Source organism: Cyprinodon tularosa, unplaced genomic scaffold, assembly GCF_016077235.1.
Source record: "Cyprinodon tularosa strain WSP-4 unplaced genomic scaffold, ASM1607723v1 ctg1719, whole genome shotgun sequence".
Classification (NCBI taxonomy): Eukaryota; Metazoa; Chordata; class Actinopteri; order Cyprinodontiformes; family Cyprinodontidae; genus Cyprinodon; species Cyprinodon tularosa.
In genome coordinates, this window is record NW_024038550.1 from 1 (window position 1) to 15,936 (window position 15,936).

Sequence of the window (15,936 nt, forward strand, 5' to 3'; positions counted from 1 at the left end):
GCTCCCTGGGTTAGGCGGAAGATTCAAAAGTTCAGGTTGGTTTAATTGGCAGTAGAAAGATTCCCGTTAGACTTTGTATCTGCTTTGCTCATATTTAATCCATCTTTTGACCTTTCCTCTCACAGGGGAACAAAGGGTCAGCGAAACATTTTATCTCCACCAACAGTCTCCCTCCTCTCCATCATAACATCCACCGCTTCACCACATTCGTCCTCAACCCTGCCTCGTTCCTTTTCATCTCCCTTTCTTACCTCTGTCTCCGCTATGACATCTGGGGACATGCCTTCTGGAGAAATGCCATCTGGGGACGTGTCATCTGGGGACGTGTCATCTGGGGACATGTCATCTGGGGACATGTCTTCTGGGGACATGTCTTCTGGAAGCGTTGAAGATAAGACCATCTAGTAAAAGTTATCTGATCATCAACACCAAAACAAGCAGATTTACTTTGGGAAACTTGAAGAACTTATTTATGTTAAATTGCTTTAGGATTTTAAAATTATTTATTTGGTGAAACATTTTTTTTTGCTGTTGATGCAGTGAAGGATAATATTTATTATCTCTTGTATTTATAAAAATTTTGAGTAATTTATGAAATGGTTATGATATGGCTGCAAGTTTCCTAACTCACTCATACATTTATGAAACTGTTTGAGAATTTGAAAGCTTTGTTCTTAGAGGAAAATATCTGCAAAATAAAAAAAACTCTTTTATTAATAAGTGTTGTAACAATTTTTGTATGCATTTTATTTTCATCAATTCCAAAGATGAATGCTAAAATCATACTGGAATGATGGGGATATCGTTGGCTCAATAGTAAGAATTAGAAACTATGAGTTTACAGGACCAACACAAGACTAGACTAACAAAGAAAACGAAAAACGTAATTTTCAAAAACAAAGAAATAGACAAACTTAACTGGATGAGTAAAGCAGGTTTGGAGAAAACAATGTGTAACAGGTGTTATTGTGGGCAGGAGGCCCAACTCACAATCGAGGTACCGAGGTGGACGAACATCTTTGGAAGTCAGCTTAGTGTAAACCAGGGGTAGCCAATTAAAAATCAATGGGGTCCAAATAAAATCGACAACCAGTAAAGGTCCGGAGACATCTTTAATCTGTTCTGTTTAACCTGTTACTTCAAAGAGCAATTAACACTGAAAAAAAGCAGGTTTTTATGCATCCGTGTTACAGTATACATGGAATTTTTTAATAAAAGAATAGGAAAGTAAAAAAAATTAAAATTTTTCCATTTTAAAATCTAAACTGGGGGTAGTTAGGACGATTCTAAGGGTCCTTGACAGAGAGGGGGCTCAAAACAAGAAGAAAAGATTTGTCCTGCTTTATTTTTCAAATATAAAAAGAGAAATAGGAGAGAGGGAGAAGACTTCCAGTACTGTGACCCAATTTTTATAGAAAGGTTTCTTAACTGAAAAATTCAAATTAACGATAGATTATTAATCCGTTGAATAAAATAAGATCTGCTGGATACAACTTCTTAGTTATTCCCGCTCAGTGTCGGAGAATCACATCATTAAGGATGCAGCTCAGCTGAGTGCATCTGAAACGGAGCAAGTTTTTTATTATTTGGTAGTGTTTCATTTATAGTTGGTATTTTAGTAAGAGTTGCAATACTTGTCATTTTTTTTTACTCAAGTAAAAGTAAAAAGAATGCTTTCAAGAAATTACAAGAGTAAAAGTAAAAAAGTGTTTGGTAAAGAGGTCAATCAAGTACTGAGTAACTAACCTTCTTACTAGGTCGCATTCATCCGACCTGAACGCCATTAATACCCGACAAAGGTCACAATTCTGCGTCTTGCTATGAAGAAGCAGCAAAAACAACAACAACCATGGCAGATTATGATGCGGAGAGCAGTATTTATGTTTAACCATCTAGAAAAGATTGTGTTTTTATGGTTGGGAAAGTTCACTAGATGCACTCTGGCATTACCATCCATGTTTACTTCCGTAAACACAGAGCATGCTAGCCTGTGATGTCATTGCGTCCTCTACTGTGCATATGGGACACTTGCGTTGTATGACTGCAGTTCACATAGGAGATCACATACAAGTCTCATATATTTGGAAATGTGAACAGTAATGAGTAATGAGTGTGGAGGTGTTGCAGCTGTCCAGAGGATCTCCATCTGAAGTTAAGTTATTTTCTCTGTGATATCTCTGTATCTAAGTAACTCTAACTGACTACTTTAAAACATAGCACCTTCTGCTGCACTTTTCTACTGAGCACTTGTCAGTTTCACACGGTTTTATTTCTGATAGCAAGGAGTAGCTAGCCTAGGCTAGCGCTAGCTTAGCATTGCTATGGCTTCTCTCTCTCCCTCCCTTGACTCTTTTCCAACTCTTCCTTCTTCCTCTCCTCTCTCCTGCTCTCTGTGTCAGATGTTCAGTTATTCCTCTGCCTCCTTTAGTGATAATGGGATGTGTAATAAGTGTAGTATTTTTGTAGCTTTGGAGGCGAGGGTGTCAGAGTTAGAATCCAGGCTTCAGGCTGTTGAACATCCAGGAGTTAAAGTAGGCCCCCCACGTAGCTTTCCTCCAAAAGTGCCTGAGCAGCCAGGCGATTGGGTAACTGTACGCAGAAAGCGTAGTCGTGGATCTCTGCCCACTGGTCACCACCAACCCGTTAACGTTTCTAACCGGTTTTCCCCACTCAGTGACACACCCACTGAGAAGCCCACTCTGGTGATTGGCAGCTCCATAGTCAGAAACGTGGCATTAGAGACACCAGGGACCATAGTCAAATGTTTGCCGGGGGCCAGAACGGGCGACATCAAATCCTACCTGAAACTACTGGCTAAGGATAAGGTTAAATACAGTAAGATTGTTATTCACGCTGGTGGTAATGACACCCGGTTACGCCGATCGGAGGTCACTAAAATTAGTGTTGCTTCGGTGTGTAAGTTTGCCAAAAAATGTCGGACTCCGTAATTTTCTCTGGTCCCCTCCCTGATCTGACCAGTGATGACATGTTTAGCCGCATGTCGTCATTCAACCGCTGGTTGTCTAGGTGGTGTCCTGAAAACAACGTGGGCTACATTAATAATTGGCAATCCTTTTGGGGAAAGCCTGGTCTGATTCGGAGAGACGGCATCCATCCCACTTTGGATGGTGCAGCTCTTCTTTCTAGGAATCTGGCCACATTTATTAGTCCTCCAAAACCCTGACCACCCAGGGTGCAGACCAGGAAGCAGAGTTGTAGTTTAACACACATCTCTGCAGCTTCTCTACTGTTACCCACTCTTTACTCCATCCAGACAGTGTCTTGCCCACGACCAAAATCTAATAAATTAGCAAAGATTCCCAAAGGAGTAAATCATGATAATCTAATTAAAATCAAAATAACTTCAATTGGGGAAAAAGTTAAAACAATTAAATGCGGTCTGTTTAACATAAGATCGCTTTCCTCTAAAAGTCTGCTGGTTAATTACTTGATTTGTGATAATCACATTGACTTGTTTTGCCTTACAGAAACCTGGCTGCAGCGAGAGGATTATGTGAGCATAAATGAGGCAACTCCTTCAAGCTATTTAAATTTTCACATACCCAGAAGTTCTGGGCGAGGAGGAGGAGTAGCAACAATCTTCCAGTCTGACTTACTGATTACTCCCAAAACAGTTAATACCTACAACTCTTTAGAACATTTAACCCTTAATTTCCCTGATCCAAATTTCAAGGCAAGAAAACCTATTCTTTTTGTAACTTTGTATCGTCCACCAGGTCCCTACTCTGAATTTTTAGATGAGTTTTCAGAGTTCCTTTCTGATTTGGTATTAAATACTGACAGGGTCATCATAGTGGGAGATTTTAACATCCATGCTGACATTGTAGGCGATAGCTTAAGAGCAGCCTTTAATGCTATCTTAGACACTATTGGCTTTGTTCAAAATGTGAATAGTCCCACACATTCTCATCTTCATACTTTGGATCTTGTGCTGACATACGGCATAGAATGTGAAGAAATAACAGTATTTCCTCACAACCCTGTCCTCTCTGACCACTTTCTAATAACCTTCAGGATTACTTTAACAGAGTTCTCCTCCCCCCAAAAAAGGTTCAATTTTAGTAGATCTTTATCAGATAGTGCAGTTATAAATTTTAAAGAATCTGCTTCACTTTCTCTCTCCTCTGTGTCACTGAGCAGTGCTGCAGAGTGCAAAAGCATAGCTTATTCCCCTTCACAGGTTGATGATTTTGTTGATTGGGTTGCTAGTTCTCTGCGTACTGCCTTAGACAACGCAGCTCCTTTGAAAATTAAAACCGTCAAAAATAGAAAGCTTGCTCCTTGGTTTAATGCAGAGCTGCGTACTTTGAAGCAAAATGCTAGGAAACTGGAGAGAAAATATCGCTCCACAGGCCTGCGGGAGTCCTTCCAAGTCTGGAAAAATGGTTTACTGCTGTATAAGAGGACCCTTTGTAAAGCAAGAGCAGCATACTTCTCCTCATTAATAGAGGAGAATAAGGAATAATCCTAGATTTCTTTTTAATACAGCCAAACTCACCCAGAGCCATAGCTCTGTTGAACCGTCCATTCCACCTGCTCTTAGCAGCAATGATTTTATGGGATTCTTTATAAATAAGATTGATCTTATTAAAAATAAGATCATAAGCACTCCTCTATCCGCGATTGTACCTGAGGTAGTCATGGAATCTGTACCGGGTTTAGACTGCTTTGATCCAGTTGAACTTTCGGAATTAGCAAAATTATTGTCTTCATCTAAGCCTTCAACTTGTATGTTAGATCCAGTTCCAACCAGGTTATTTAAGGAGGTATTCCCTTTGATCTCCTCCTCCATTTTAGATGTGATTAATCTATCTCTGTTACAGGGATATGTACCTAAAGCTTTTAAGGTTGCTGTAATTAAACCTCTGCTTAAGAAACCGTCTCTTGACCCAGATGACTTGGTTAATTATAGATCTATATCCAATCTTCCTTTCTTATCCAAAATTCTTGAGAAAGTAGTTGCCAAACAAGTTTGCGATGACTTACACCATAATGAACTTTTTGAAGAGTTTCAGTCTGGCTTTAGAGCTCATCATAGCACTGAAACAGCTCTGGTGAAAGTCACTAATGATATTCTCATGGCTTCAGATAATGGACTTGTATCTGTGCTCGTCCTGTTAGATCTTAGTGCTGCATTTGATACAGTTGACCATAATATTCTTTTAGAAAGACTTGAATATTTATTTGGAATTAAAGGAACACCACTAGACTGGTTTAAATCTTATCTATCTGATCGAATTCAGTTTGTTCATGTTAATGATAGATCTTCAACACGCTCAAAGGTTACCTGTGGAGTACCACAGGGATCAGTGCTAGGACCAATTCTCTTTACTTTATACATGCTCCCAATTGGTAGAGTTATTAGACAGCATGGGATTAATTTCCACTGTTATGCTGATGATACCCAGCTATATCTGTCTATAAATCCAGATGAAGCTAAGCCATTACATAGATTACAGGCATGTCTTGAAGACATAAAAACCTGGATGACTCTTAACTTTCTGCTTCTGAATGCAGACAAAACAGAAGTTATAGTCTTTGGACCAGAGTCTCTGAAAAAGAAGCTGATTAGCCAGTCACTTCATTTGGATGGGATTAAACTGATTTCAGATAATAAAGTAAAAAATCTTGGTGTTATTTTTGATCAGGACCTGTCATTTAAATCCCATATCAAAGAGGTTTCTAGAATATCCTTCTTTCATCTGAGGAACATTGCAAAAATTAGAAATATCCTGTCCAGGGGTGATGCTGAGAAACTAGTCCATGCATTTGTTACTTCAAGGCTGGACTATTGTAATTCTTTACTATCAGGAAGTCCACAAACTGTAGTTAAAAGCCTTCAGCTGATCCAAAATGCTGCAGCCAGAGTTCTAATGAAAATGAAAAAGAGAGATCATATCTCTCCTATCCTGGCTTCTCTTCATTGGCTTCCTGTTAAATCAAGAATAGAATTTAAAATCCTCCTTCTCATATATAAAGCCTTAAATGGCCAAGCTCCATCTTATATCAGAGATCTGATTGTTCCTTATTTTCCTAACAGAGCACTTCGCTCTCAATCTGCAGGTTTACTAGTGGTTCCTAGAATTTCTAAAAGTAGAATTGGAGGCAGATCTTTTAGTCATCAGGCTCCTCTCCTGTGGAACCAACTAACAGTTTTAGTCCGTGAGGCAGACACCCTGTCTACTTTTAAGGCTAGGCTTAAAACTTTCCTTTTTGATAAAGCTTATAGTTAGAGTGGCTCAGGTTATCCTGAGCTATCTCTATAGTTATGCTGCTATAGGCTTAGACTTTTGGAGGGCATAGGGACCCCCATTTCATCATTCTGCTTCATTCTCTCTCTGTTCTCCTATTCTGCAGAATCTGTTAGTTCAATCTCTAACCTTCTGCTCTCTCTGCTTTTCCTCAGAGTAGCTTTGCCTCGTCTGTTCCTGTTTGGCTGTGACGTCATCCTGGAAAGAAACATCAGCTGTGCTGCTTCCATCAACACCTTTGTTTATAGATGTTGGAGATCGGCCTGTTTTCCAGTGTGGTCCTGTTTCTCTGACCGTGACTGAGTGGATGTGCTCTCTTCGTCCTCTGGAATGGGAGCTGGCTCGGAGCTCGTCTGCCTGGCTGTGTGTTTCCTGGATGGGGCCGCCTTTTACAGCTGCTTTTTGTGTCTCTGCTTCCGTCTCCTTGAACCCCAGTCGGCCTCGGCAGATGGCCGCTCACACTGAGCCTGGTTCTGCTGGAGGTTTCTTCCTGTTAAAAGGGAGTTTTTCCTCTCCACTGTCGCTACAAGCATGCTTAGTGTGAGGGATTGTATTTGAGTCAATGAGTCAATGCAATCAACTGGTTTTCCTTAGACAGAAAACTTTGTATCAATTTGACTGTATGATCTGGTTGAACTGTAAAGTGCCTTGAGATGACATGTGTTGTGAATTTGGCGCTATATAAATAAACTGAATTGAATTGAATTGAATTGAATTAATGCAAAAAAATCGGATTTGACAAAAAAATTGGAATAGAGCATCAAGGCCTGTAGTGTGAACGTAGCCTTAGAGTTTTTCAAGCTGCAAATCTGACATTTGGTGAAGTATGAAATTGCTGTAAGCCACCTGAGTGAATCTTCTGGTTTCTTAGTGGGGGCAGAGAGTCAGAGTATTGGTAGGCTGGACAATCCTCCAATTTGAACCAACTGGATCTGCAGAGTAATGTATTTGGTTCTCTTTGTTTCTGTCTGCAACACAAGTGGGACTCTCAACATCTTTGCCAGAAAGGTATGGAAGACAAGTTTTATTTCCAGATGGATCATCAAAAATAAGTGGTCCTCCTAACTGTCAATCATTATGGTGATATGTTTAGCCATCCTGCATGCTCGTCCTGTTAGCTATGTTTTTCATCAGGCGTATATCTGTTGTGAGCTACGGTTTCAGACAGTCATTAAAGCTCATCTTTCTCACTGCGGTTCTTTTAAAATGGCAGAGGGTCGTAAGAGAATAGGTGTCTACGTTCTCTATGTGTATGAGAAGAAAAGAAAGGGCAGATATATGCCGGAATGCTTTGCAAAAGCATTATGGGATTTGCTGTCACAGCGGCGACTAATAACAAAGATGGCACAGGCACTACGCAGTGGATCAACAGTGAACTAAGCATCATCTTTCCGAACAATAAACTGACTTAGTTCACTATAAATTCCTCGCTCTATATAATGATTGAGGGCTTTAGGGGTTAGAGCGGACGTTCGGACACGGTTAGCTTGTATGAGCACAAAGAGAAGTGGGCTTGTGCATGCTCTCGCACACACATTTTTTTTTAAGTGGAGAGGGCGGGTCTTTTAAAAAGATCTGAGAAAATCCTCCCAAATACCTTTCAGAGGTATTTTGTGTTAACTTAAAATTGTTAAGTATAAAGTTAAATATTTCCTCAATGTCTAAAAGTAATATCATGGTTTATGGCCTAACAGGTGTTATCAGTAGTCATGGAGTAGTTAGAAATTTTACTCCAGTTAAAGTAGTGATATTTTATAAAATTTTTACTCAAAACTAAAAAGTAGGTAAAAAAAAAATAAGTAAAAGTAAAAAGTAAAATACTGTAAAACTACTCCTAAAGGTTTTTTTTATTTTTTATTTTTTTTATTTTTTATTTTTTATCAAAATAACATAATTAGTTACTATTAGTTAGATTTTATGTCCAGAATTCTGGAGAAGATTGTGTTCATTAAGTTAACAGCCTTTCTTTTGGTAAACAATGATAATGACATTTTCAAGTCCAGTTTTTTAAATCTTTGCGCTGCACTGAGTTTGCCCTTCTAAAAGTTTGTAATGAATATTTGTAATCTATTTTTTTTCGCGACTCACGGTGCTGGTGACTGTGTTGTAATTTTGCTCTTAGACTTAGTCAGTCTTTTGATTCAGTGGATAATAATATCCTTTTATTTTGTTTAGAGCCTTGGGTGAGGATCTGAGAAACAGCATTGCAGTCGTTCAGGTCCTATCTGATGTATCAAAAATGTTGTGCTAGTCTGAGAAATGCTCTGTCCTCTTCTTCCCGTCTTGTATACAGAGTTCCTCGGGGCTCTATCCTGGGCCCCCTTCTTTTTACTCTTTATCTGCTCCCATTTGAATTCATTCTTAGGAAGTTTCGGGTCTCTTTTTACTTTTATGCAGCCGATAGTCAGATCTATGTCCCATTGAGACTAAACAAAACTCTGTTGAATCTTTTTTATCAAGTCCAGCCCCTTTCAGCTGTGGCAGCTGGCCAAAAATAAAGTCAATGCTGAGCAAATCACACTTTGAGACAGTGATTCACACCATTGTGATCACTCTCCTGGGCTCTTGTAATGTAATTCATTTTGGTGTTAGTGGATCTTTAAATGCCCATCTGCAGTTCAAAATGCTGCTGCATGAATTTTATTGTGTTTATGTTTTAATACTTTACATGGCCTTGCCCCACCATATAGCTAATATTTCTTACACCCTTATGTACTGCTTTCTCATAGGTCAGTTGCTCCTGTCAGTACCTGGAACAAGGCATAAGCTCAGAGGTGAACAGGCCTTCTCTATAGCCAGTCCTAGTTTCTGCAATTGTTTGTTGCTGCATATCAGACAGGCTTCCACTTTAATTATTTTTAAATCTCTTCAAGTCTCATCTTTTATCTCTGGCATTCAGTAAAGGATGTTGGTGTCAGTTGATTTTATGTTTTCTCTTTTATGTTTTCCATATTGTTAATTTTTTTATATTGTTTCATTAATCTTTAGAGCATTTAATGATTTCTGTATTTCTGCTTTTGAGCAGTACTTTAATAGTTTAACCCTGATAAAGTATGATATTAATAAAGCTGGATTGAATTGGATCTGAATAAACACACTGCAAATAATGTTAATCTATGTAAGTCCTTTCTTCTTTTTTCTTACCTGCTTATCTTAATTTAAGCAGGTAAGTGAGACTCTGCGAATGGAATAAGACACTATATACATTTGAAATAAGAGAAAGAACTGCATTGTCTTATTTCAAGTCTATAATATCTAATTATCTTATTTCAATCTGAAAAACTCACAGAGAGAGAAAGATGCAATTAGAAGAGTTTTATTGATACAATAGTTTGAACTTTGGCGCTCAGGCCACGGCAGGAAACATAAACGCTGATTTATACTTTAATGAAAGTATGGATATTTCCCCCGGGCCTGAAACTGGTGGTGGAGTTTAGATAGATGAAGTTGGTTAATCCATAGGGGCTGGTACGCAAGGTGATGCTTGAGTTAGATGTCACTGAATGAACAAAGTTTGCATAAACTGTCCATTAACTGTCCATGAAGAGCAAGCATGAAGCGACTGTGGAGAGAAAAAACTCCCCTTTGGGAAGAAATCTCTGGCAGAACCAGGCTCAACATGGCTGTCTTCTGCCGGACTGTTTAAAGTGACAGGGAACTCCATGAAAGTCTGGAGGGATTGCACACTGGAGGTGAGGTTAAAGGAGCATCGAGTAGGGGTCGGATGAGCTTACTACAATGGTGGAGAAGGGGATGGAGGTGGGTTGTCTGAATCAAAGTCCGACGTAGGAGCGATGGATCTTGCGCTTGTTGAAGAGCAGGCCTAGAGATGATTTGGAGTAGCTTTTAAGGTGAGTGCTGGAAGATGATTGGGCATCGAGGAGATGTAGCCTGAAGCGGATTGGCTGCGTTGGAGGCGGATCAGGGAGCATAGCAGGGAGCATGGCAGGGAAGACACGGGGAGCATGGCAGGGAACAAGGCCGGGGACCACAGGGAGCATAGCAGGGAGCATGGCAGGGAAGACAAAGGGAGCATGGCAGGGAACAAGGCCGGGGACCACAGGGAGCATGGCAGGGAAGACACAGGGAGCATGGCAGGGAACAAGGCCGGGGACCACAGGGAGCATAGCAGGGAGCATGGCAGGGAGCATGGCAGGGAAGACACAGGGAGCATGGCAGGGAACAAGGCCGGGGACCACAGGGAGCATAGCAGGGAGCATGGCAGGGAAGACACAGGGAGCATGGCAGGGAACACACAGGGAGCATGGCAGGCAGGTAATGTGGCAGGGATCACACGGGGAGCATGGCAGGGAGTGTGGCAGGGCGCATGGCAGGGAACATGACTAACGGGGAGCATAGCGGAAGGCATGGCAGAATGCAAGGCGGGGAATGAAGCAGGTAACATGGCAGGGAACACACAGGGAGCATAGCAGGGTGCGTGGCAGGGAGCAATGATTTAGCAAAGATGAGAATACATTTTAAACCACCACCAGTATTTGAAGTTAGTTTACCTTATAGACAGAGAGAGTGTTGAGCTGCTAAGATTGAAGAGTGTTCAGGGCGGATATGAGGTATAGGCTGTAGAAGTCCATCGGCCCAACTGCTGGAGAGAAGCTACGGAGACTCCACGAGCGGCTGCTGTTGTGGCTGCCCCTATCCTAAATAAGTGGCTGGAATAATGACTGGATGAAAAGCCACAGGATTCTAATAGTATTCTGAGATGATCTTGGAACCAGCGTGCTGACATGGGAGAACTCTCAGGCGTGACAAAAAGGGCTTTGGAATGAGGGAAAAACTTTTGCCGCTTTTGGACAAATTGAAACATGGTGATAAACAGGCAAAAGGGGCCATCTGTACGATAGAAATAGAACATGGGCCTTTCCCTTTAGAATGTTTCAAAGATATTTTGTAATGATCGATGTGAAAACGAAGATCCGAAAGAGACAAATGTCGGGAAGGATCGAAACGACTATTAGTTGAAGTGAATTCACTTACTCTCAAGAAGCCATAGAAAACCAGAGAGAAAGTAGCTGATAAAAGAGACTTGACGTAGGAAGAGTAGGGGCTTAACGAAAGTGATGACAAAAGCCTCTTAAGGATAGGGAAGGTTATGGGATTACGTGAATCAAATACACGAGAAGAATGTTTTGCCAAACCTTTGAGAAGGAGCTTAATGGAGGGGTTTTTGAAAAGACTATGAGAATCAGGATTATGGCATTTTGAAAAGAAATTAATGCCAGCTAGTAAGCTGCCAATATAAGAAAGTTTAAAATTGCGTTTGTCGAAGCAGTACAAAATGAAAGCCAAAACAGATGTAATGAGTAACGGATATAAAGGGATGTGGAGACTCAAACAAAATTTGGCAAATTTGCCATTCGAAATTATAAGTTCTGAGGGTTGAGGGAGCTAAACCTGATTTATGTAGAAACTGGAGGAAAGTAAGTACGAACGAAGAGAGTAAGTTAATTACTTTTAAGGTGAATGCTGGAAGATGACTGGGTATCGAGGAGATGTAGCTTTAAGCGGATTGACTGCATCGGAGGCGGATCAGCCTCAGATTGAATGGAAGTAATCAGAGTTTCTTCAGTTGAATTTCGGCGAATTTACTAATTTCATTGGTGGATCAAATTATATACCTACTCAAATTAAGATTAAATACACATATTTTAAGGAATTTCTACTTATTTTTAGATAGTTCTTGCTGTGCAGGAGGTGGACCTGTACATTATTAAAAAACAGCAGAGTCATCACAGTCTAGAGCTGAAAGCTGATTATTAAAAACTGTAAGCAGAGCATTTTCTATTGCACCTTTCTTTCTGAAGTTGTTGGACAAAACATTACCTAAATAAACAAACAAATTCAATGAAGATGAATAAGGAGTGGCAGGACAATTACTGAAGAACAAGACGAGATGACAATGAAAGCAGGTAAGTTATTAGTTCGAGGGTAATGAGAAGCAGCTGAGGCAGAACGTAAGGAGGCTGGGGGAAGATGAAGAAGAAGACAAAAGGAAACAATTATGAGTAAAAGAGATGTGAGAAAAAAAATATCCAGAAATATACAGGAAAGAGAAAAGAAATATACTTAACCTATAGTAAGGGAATAAACTGATAAAGTTTACAACAAACTATGTAACATTAACAACAGAAAAATTATACAAAAATGAGACATACTGTAATAGAAACACAAATACCTAAAGTTCATAACATTGCTTGTTTTGTCCTCTTAGTTTAAATAGCCCTGTGTGAATAATACTGACTAATAACTCAATGCATCCCAGTTTCTGATAACTACAGTATATATAGTTAAAGTGCTCATATGCTAATGTTGAGGTTTGTTTATCTGTTAGTTGTCCGGAAAACATTGTGACTTTGTGTCACAGCAGGTAATTCCAGACTGATTACCAAATATGTTGTGACATAAATGCAACAAATGTAACTTCCCTAAAAAACAAGAACATTCAGGGCCTAAAAAAATAACCACCCTTAATTGTTTATTATATTTTCATCTGTTAGCATCAGTTTGCATTAATATCGATAACATTTCTAGTTAGATTTGTCTGTTCTTGACTTCAACTTTAATAAAAGTTATTGGGAAGAAATATCATATGTCCATATATTTGTAAAATGGGTGAAACCACCCCAAAAATCTTGGCTGAACGAACCCATGTTTTTTATCATGATGCTGAGCTTCAGTCAAAAGATACAGGCTGGCAACAAGAAAATTTAAATGTTTTACATATTGTTTTGTCCCCTTCTTAGTAAAATGCTGAAAAAAAGTGGGGACTCTTATCCAAATCTCTCGTTACTGCTATGCAGTATGATCTGAAGTGTGCTGACTGCCTTATATTTTTAATATTTTTGATACAAAAATTTATCTTAAAATTGATATATATCGATATATTTATATATGAACGACTTATGTTTCATTTTGAAATACCTTTTAGTGTTTACATTTGATTGTTGAACTGAACCTCTTATACAGTATGTGCCTTTAGTGCAGCTTAGTTTGGACAAAAGAAGTTTTAATTAAATTAAATTGAGTTTTACTAAACAAATAATCACAGTTTTGGCATCAGTGTGACCTCTGATTTCCCAGGAATGCCTTACGCCCACACATTTAGCAGTGGAATGGGATAAAAATACTTTTCCTTTTATGAAATCATCTGTACATCATTTGATTTCCTCAGATGTTGAGACATGTAGGGTGGAAAGAATCAGGAAGGACAAATGAGAGGCTGTACTTCTGCTTTTAGAGCTTAAATCTAAGTTCCCTTCAGAGGGCTTTCAGTTCAAAGATCCCTAGAGGGGAAGTGACTTTCTTTGCTTTTTCTTTATGAATTCATTTGGAGTAAGAATGGTCAACCGCATCTTGTTGAAGAGTGTGCTGCTCGCTGTAACCTTGATGGTCACTTCTGGAATTCCAGGTAAAGTCAAACCTAAACTCAACAAAGTTTGGAAGCATAAACGTACGTTTTCTTCATTTTTTAGGTTAAAACATTTTTGTCTTTGGTTCTTAGATAAGCTGTTTACTTGCTGTAAGAAAGTCAGCACCAGTGAGATAAAGGAACCAATATTAACATATCGGATCCAGCAGGCAGATCCTCCATGTGTTACTGCCATAATGTAAGTATGAGGAATATCTCTACTAGGGTTATCACGATACTAAACTTTTCAACTCGATAACGATACTAAGTAAAATATTCGATACTCGATACCCTTTTCGATACCACAAGAAAAAACACAAAGACTCTGAAATTCAACAGAAATATTTTCATTACTAAAAAAAAATACAAGAAATAAAGAAAAAAACAAAAATATTTTGAGGTTGTATGCTGTGCACAATATTAAGCAAGCTTGATAAAAAATTTACAAAATTAAAATTAAGTGTTAATTCCTTGGCTATGTTTTGCAGACATAACAATGACACTGGCCAAACCAGTTAAACAAAAATAATTCTCAGCAGCTGCACCTGTTACAAAAAAGTCTGAAACTGAAAAATGCACAGAATTATTCAATCACAGTGTTCAGAAAGTGCATTTTCCACTATTCTGCACTTTCGATGGCTGTATCGATACTTTTGAAAATGAGTATTGTATCCGGATACAACATTTCAGTATCGATACTTTTTTGAGTATCGATATTTTTGACAACCCTAATCTCTACCAATACCAACTCTGCATTAATTTGGATTTTAGTGATTCAGTTTAAACTATAACAAAGAAAATCAAAAGTAAACAATTTAAGGTGAAACGTAGTGTCTAATTTCATTCTCAATATCTTTCTATTCATTTATCAACAATGTAAAAACAACAGACCTATTCATCAGTTCACTTGTTATTTTTCTCCTGCAGATTTATTACAGAAAAGGACCATTACTGCATTTATATAAAGGCTCCATGGGTGAAACGGAAGGTTGCAGAGTTAAGGTGACTTTAGAAACAGGAGACACCAGCCTCAGCTTTTCTTTAAATCTTAAACTCGTGTTTTTTCACGAATGTTTTTTTCTCATTTCTCTAATAGAGCAAGAGCTTGGTTATCTACTCCTAAGGTGGTCAGCTCAACGCCTCTGTCACCATCATCTTCATTGCCATCGTCATCACCATCATCATCACCATCATCATCATCACCATCATCATCACCATCATCATCATCATCATCACCATCATCATCATCACCATCATCATCACCATCATCATCATCATCATCACCATCCTCCTTGCTCCTCTCCATCATTACATCCACCACTTCTCCTCCCTCATCGTCCGTAATGCTACCTAATTCCTCATCATCCCCATCATTCCTCTCTTCTTCTTCCTCCACCATTGCAACCAGTGAGACTTTGACTGGAACCACAGATGAGAAAAAACGAATCTCCTCCACAACCAGCTAAGAAAAAGGAAAAGCTAACGTGCTTGTCCATATCCAAACTGAAGTCAATCAGACTTAAAGAATAGAGCGATGCAAAAATGTTATTTGTTTCTTTTATGTTTAATAATAATATTTAGTAATCTCCCTGATCTGTACAGGTACATTAGTGAATGAAAACTATTAGTATATTTATTTTTAAAGTCAAACTTTGTAATTTATGCGAAAAATGTTAAGAGTTTTAAGTTGTTTTACCAATTACCCGTTAACTTTTAAGTAAATTTGTATGATATACAAACCTTATTTAGACAAATATCTCTGTGGTTATTATTTAATGTCTGTTTTTTGTCATCTTGAATGATTTTCTTCCTGCTAAAGCAAAAAATAAACAACAAAATCCATATAAAGCCTGCAGTTCAGTTTTATTGAATTGTTATAAAACTTGATACCTGTTGTGTGGGTTAACCAGAATTAAGTTTAATAATCATGGTAATATACATTTAAAACAAGAATATTTGCACATATAAACTGTATTAAAAAATATTGTTTTAATTTCGATAGTGAGATCAGATAGCTTGCTAAAGCCTAGATGATGTCATAACTGTGGGATGCTGATTCATTTTATGACATCAGAGACAGATCAAAATAAATAGGCAGAAGTAATGAGAAGAGAAGTAAGGATCTCGAAAGATCTGGCCTTTTTATACAATGATCATGTCGGTTCGATTCCTAGCCCAAGGTCTTTCTGCATGGAGTTTGCATGTTCTTCTTGAGCATGTGTGGGTTTTCTCCAGGTA

General features: G+C 38.7%; 1 protein-coding gene and 1 long non-coding RNA gene across 2 annotated transcripts; both read left to right on the forward strand.

The window, feature by feature from the left end:
* LOC119781147 lies at nt 1-720 on the forward strand. The gene is made up of 2 exons (XR_005280500.1): nt 1-35; nt 126-720. It is a non-coding gene; the product is annotated as an uncharacterized LOC119781147 (long non-coding RNA).
* Nucleotides 721-13,545: 12,825 nt separating this feature from the next.
* On the forward strand, nt 13,546-15,469 carry LOC119781145 (putative protein TPRXL). Its single transcript, XM_038281528.1, has 4 exons — nt 13,546-13,698; nt 13,792-13,897; nt 14,626-14,700; nt 14,789-15,469. The coding sequence occupies exons 1-4, from the start codon at nt 13,608-13,610 to the stop codon at nt 15,162-15,164; spliced, it is 648 nt and encodes a 215-aa protein (XP_038137456.1). The 5' UTR covers nt 13,546-13,607; the 3' UTR covers nt 15,165-15,469.
* Nucleotides 15,470-15,936: the final 467 nt, after the last annotated feature.

Coding starts and splice junctions, on each gene's coding strand:
- LOC119781145 (XM_038281528.1), top strand. CDS start 13,608: ATGAATTCATTTGGAGTAAGAATGGTCAACCGCATCTTGTTGAAGAGT. Junction 13,898..14,625: donor CCATGTGTTACTGCCATAAT/GTAAGTATGAGG, acceptor TTTCTCCTGCAG/ATTTATTACAGAAAAGGACC. Junction 14,701..14,788: donor CGGAAGGTTGCAGAGTTAAG/GTGACTTTAGAA, acceptor TTCTCATTTCTC/TAATAGAGCAAGAGCTTGGT.